At 42.6% G+C, this 4646-nt stretch overlaps 1 protein-coding gene across 1 annotated transcript; it reads left to right on the top strand.

The window, feature by feature from the left end:
- The first annotated feature begins 547 nt into the window (after positions 1 to 547).
- On the top strand, positions 548 to 3800 carry LOC117473444 (neurogenic differentiation factor 2-like). The gene is made up of 2 exons (XM_034119025.1): positions 548 to 724; positions 2440 to 3800. The coding sequence occupies exon 2, from the start codon at positions 2453 to 2455 to the stop codon at positions 3530 to 3532; it is 1080 nt and encodes a 359-aa protein (XP_033974916.1). The 5' UTR covers positions 548 to 724; positions 2440 to 2452; the 3' UTR covers positions 3533 to 3800.
- The last annotated feature ends 846 nt before the right edge of the window (positions 3801 to 4646 follow it).

Below are 4646 nucleotides of genomic sequence, written 5' to 3'. Positions count from 1 at the left end.
TTCTATAGGGATCCAATTATTCCTATTGGCCTATTTGGGGTAATTCTTCTAATTGTATCATTAAAATATTCAATAATAATTTTCCCCTTAGGGCTCATGTGGATTATTTGTAGGTTTTCCTGTTCCAACCGAAATCATTATCCTATAAGTAATCCTTTAACAACCCACTATTACTAGAATGATATCATCCTAAAATATGACCAGGATTGCTGTAATTATTTCTCTAAGGGGATTGTTTTCATAAACCTTCTATATGAGATTAACCCCGTTTTTCCCAAAGATGGAGGCTAACAGAAGCTGTTTGAATCCAGTGCGTTTTTTTTGTGCCATTCACTCCTTATTCCATTTTCTCTTTCAGCTCAGTGACAGATGGCGAGTCCCTCTCCCCCAGGGGAAGCCAGTCTCTGTGAATGCGGCCGCATGTCAATCACCGACTCTCATGTGATGGCTCTTGCCAATGACGTGCCAGCCATATGGGCCTGGCATCAGAGCTGGTATGTAACCCACCCAGTCCTGCCTCTGAGGTGCCACACGGATCCCTCCACGCGTTAGGGCTGGGGATAGCAGCAGCAGCAGCAGACAGAGAGGAGAGAGAGGTGTGAGAGCAGAACACAGCGCCTCTTCTGCACAAGCATCCGTGCAGGGCGTGTGGATGTGATGCCCACCCGGAGAGACATGGTGTAAACAAACCCGCTTTGCCCCGTCACTGAGCTCCACCACGGAGGTAGGTTACACGTTTTCTATCAATATAAGGCTATCATAAACGGATCAAGATTTGTTTTGTCTTTGTGCCTGTGAGTGGGAATTAGAGTGGCACAGTAGGCTATTAATCAAAATAGAGGACTATTTTCAAATCTTTCGCATCTTTTTCTCGCATGCAATGTGATCTCGTAGCTTTTAATCTTTACTCCAGGCTGTTTTTGGATGATTTTATCGAATATATTGATCTCTATGTGTTTAATTTGATAGATCTGATTAAATAAATCTTTAAATATACAAAGATCCCTATAAGAGCTATGGTTCTCTGGCACATCATTTGTGTCGTAATACGTTAGAAGATGGGCACTGGAGACTGTATTTTATTTACATTATCGGTAAATTGTGTTGGGGTGTGGGGGTGGGTGTGTGTGTGTGTGTGTGTGTGTGTGTGTGTGTGTTCCTGCACGACACGCGTCAGAGCACTGTGGGGGTAGAATTCTCTATAGAGATACACAGGCTAATTGACAAGGTATTGGTTGGCATTAATTACATTGTGCTTACAAGATTAGAAAAAAAAGAAAGAAAACGTCCTTGGACTCCACAAGCAGCTGAGCTCAGATTACTGGAAAAATCCTTTAAGATTTTGAAATGTCACAGCTTTTATCAATGGCACTTTAATAAATGACGTGTCTGAATTATACAGTGAACCTAGAAAGGGAAACAAATCCATAGATGTAGTTTTTGAACGAATTATGATTATAAAATATCCCAATAAAACCTCCCCTTGTGACCTTTTCAAAACGGCTTTGATTAACATGGGACTTGCTTTTAAATAAAGGAAAAGAGGCGGCTCAGAGAAATAAAAAAAATAGTCCAGATCAAAAACAAAGCACACTCGGAGGGAATAAAGAATACAATCAATTAAAACGTTTTTTTCTGTGGCCTGCGTTTTCCTGAGGGTCCAAAAAAGCCTTTATGAACCTGCAAAAACTATAACCATAAAAGGTATATTTCAACAGCATTCATTACTTTCTTCCTGAAATATCTGCGATAATATTGCATACTTTCTTTTTTATTCCAGAAATATTCTCAAAGGGGGCTCTTATAAATTAAATTCCAAAGCGGATTGAATACAAACCTGTTAATTCAAAGTAAAAAAAAAAGGTTTGGGACCCTCTGGTCCAGTGTGGCCTGGCTGTGCTGGAATTCCTCCAGGTTCGTAATTTATAGGAGTGAGGAGGGACCCACACCCTTAATGCGTCCCAGGGGGGCCTGCTGCGGGCCTGCACCGCTCCCTGAGCCGTACTGCTGGAGGGCACAGACCGAGGCACAGGTGGAGGCAGAGGGGTGGTCCAGACTGTTTCTTTTATTATATTAAAACAAACAGATTGTATTTTTTAAAAGAGAAAGAAAAAACCTACCTTCTCTGGAATCGGTCCTATAAAAAACGTGAACATTAAAAAACTTGGGACAAAATTGACATAATACATAAGTCTTTAAAGATGATTTGTAATATGACCCTTTCTCCCAGGTCAGCCTTATATTAATTTACTAGATTAGTGTCCAGATAAAACAGAAAACTATATAGACCACAGTTTTTGTATTTACGGAAAAGCTATTGCAGCTCAACAATTTTCCTTGGGTGAGGGACATGTACAGTCCTTTAACAGCCCACCATGGGTGCGTAAACAGCAGCAGGGTGCAAACAGCCAGGTAAAGTTTATTCTGTGTCTCTTGCAGGTTGCTTGCCACGATGTTGAGCCGTCTGTTCAGTGAGGTCCTGCCGGACGTCCAGAGGCTCGCGGCGGACTGGGCGGAGGGCACTGAAAACGAGGACAGCAAGGACAAGGTCGGAAAGCACGAGGCCTGTGACCTCGATGATGACGACCTGGACGACCCGCTGGAGGGGAGCAGCCGAGCCGAGTCTGAGATGGCCGGCGACGACGATGATGATGATGAGGATGATGATGAAGAGGCCGAGGAAGAGGGCGACGATGAGAACAGTGAAGGCAAACCCAAGAAGCGCGGCCCAAAGAAACGTAAGATGACGCCGGCGCGCGCGGAGCGCTCCAAGGTGCGCCGAATGAAGGCAAATACGCGGGAGCGTACGCGCATGCACGATTTGAATTCTGCGCTGGACAGTCTGCGCAAAGTGGTGCCATGCTACTCCAAAACACAAAAACTGTCCAAGATAGAGACTCTGAGGCTGGCCAAGAATTATATTTTAGCCCTGGGGGAGATTTTACGCAACGGGAAACGGCCAGATGTGGTGGCCTACGTGCAGATGTTGTGCAAAGGCCTGTCCCAGCCCACTACCAACCTGGTGGCAGGCTGTCTGCAGCTCAACACCAGAAACTTCCTGACTGAGCCGTGTGCAGAGGGAGCCCGCTTCCACGTGCCCAGCTCTCCTTTCTCCGTGAATCCCTACTCCTACCGGTGTTCCCGCATCTCCAGCCCGCATTACCAGGCCGGGGGTGCAGCGCTTAACGTGCGGGGCCATTCCTACGGCTCCGGGTACGAGGCCGTGTACCCCCCAGGTGGGACGTCCCCTGAGTACAACAGCCCGGACTACGAGGCCCCGCACAGCCCGCCCGTCTGCATAAACGGTGGCCTGAGACAGCAGGAGGCTCCAGAGGCAGACAGGAACTATCATTACTCTATGCATTACTCCGGACTGACCACGTCTCGGCCCAGCCACAGCATACCATATGGGCCCTCGGGAGCGCGCAGTGGCGGTGCGCACTCAGAAAACATTCCACCTTTTCACGACGTGCACCTGCACCATGACAGGGCGCCCCCGTATGAGGATCTCAATGCTTTTTTCCATAACTGAGTCCTCCTCACAATCAGACATTGAAATGACAATCCTAACGTGTAATATTGTTTGGGAAGCAGGAGAAGAGAGATTGAAGTGGCAAAAAAGATTCCTCCGATTACCTTCTGTATTCTACTGATGTCATCCCTATACTGTTGTACATCCCATCAGTGTGTCCAGTAATATCCTGTATGCAGAATGAGTGCAATTGACATAAAAGATGTATAGGCCTAAACATGTTATGACACAAACAACAGAAATAAAAAAAAAAAGTTTTATAACTGTCTGACATGATCGAACAACTCTTATTCTGTACATCGAGGGAAATCACCCATAAACTGTGTGGATAATAATATATTAAATAATATTAATTTCAAACTTCAACGTACATAGAAATGTGTCTGAAATAATTTCGTTGAATTTGACCAAGATTAAGCCAGTAAGGTCATTGAATACAAAATGGATTCTGATTCTAATTGGCATGTCAAATTATATTTTGTTATCTTTTTTAGTTTTTTTTCTTTTTTTAAATCAGATACATTTAAATTGCATTTCAAAAGGTTTAACTGTTGAGATTGTTCAGGCTCTTCTTAATAAATAATATATTTTGAATTCAATCAAATAATATCACTTTTGTGCATAAAGGTGAAATTCAGATATTTTTCAAAATTTGAAATTCACAAAATGAGAATTCATAAGTTTATTTGAAAACAAAATACTTTATATTACATTTTATATTTTTTCTGATTGGTGTGGGTATAATTAAGTGGCCTGTAGCTTCTAAAATATCTGAGAAGGGAAAAAGAACACAGATAGCAAAAAATCTAAAATGTTGTCTTATTAGAGTAACAACTAACTGATTTGTTGCATTTGACAAAATGCCTTTACTATCATAGTGAACATGTATATTAGGCAGTTAAAATACAAAAATCAAAGAAATGTCTTAAGGAAATTGGTAAGTTAGCAGAAGGCACACTGAGTTTGAATTTTTGCAAACCTGAGACTTCTGATTCACACAGTATTTGTTATATTACATTGTGTTTTATTCTCACACCTCAGCATGGACATTTGTAGGTTTGAACTTTTAAGTGGCCTCAATTAGATTTCATTCTAAAGGAATTTATACAAAAAA

The sequence above is a fragment of the Trematomus bernacchii genome, unplaced genomic scaffold, assembly GCF_902827165.1.
Source record: "Trematomus bernacchii unplaced genomic scaffold, fTreBer1.1, whole genome shotgun sequence".
Taxonomy (NCBI): domain Eukaryota; kingdom Metazoa; phylum Chordata; class Actinopteri; order Perciformes; family Nototheniidae; genus Trematomus; species Trematomus bernacchii.
This window is presented reverse-complemented; position numbering and strand designations above follow the sequence as displayed.

What these genes read in the sequence shown, in the direction of transcription:
- LOC117473444 (XM_034119025.1), top strand. Translation starts at nt 2,453, where the DNA reads ATGTTGAGCCGTCTGTTCAGTGAGGTCCTGCCGGACGTCCAGAGGCTC.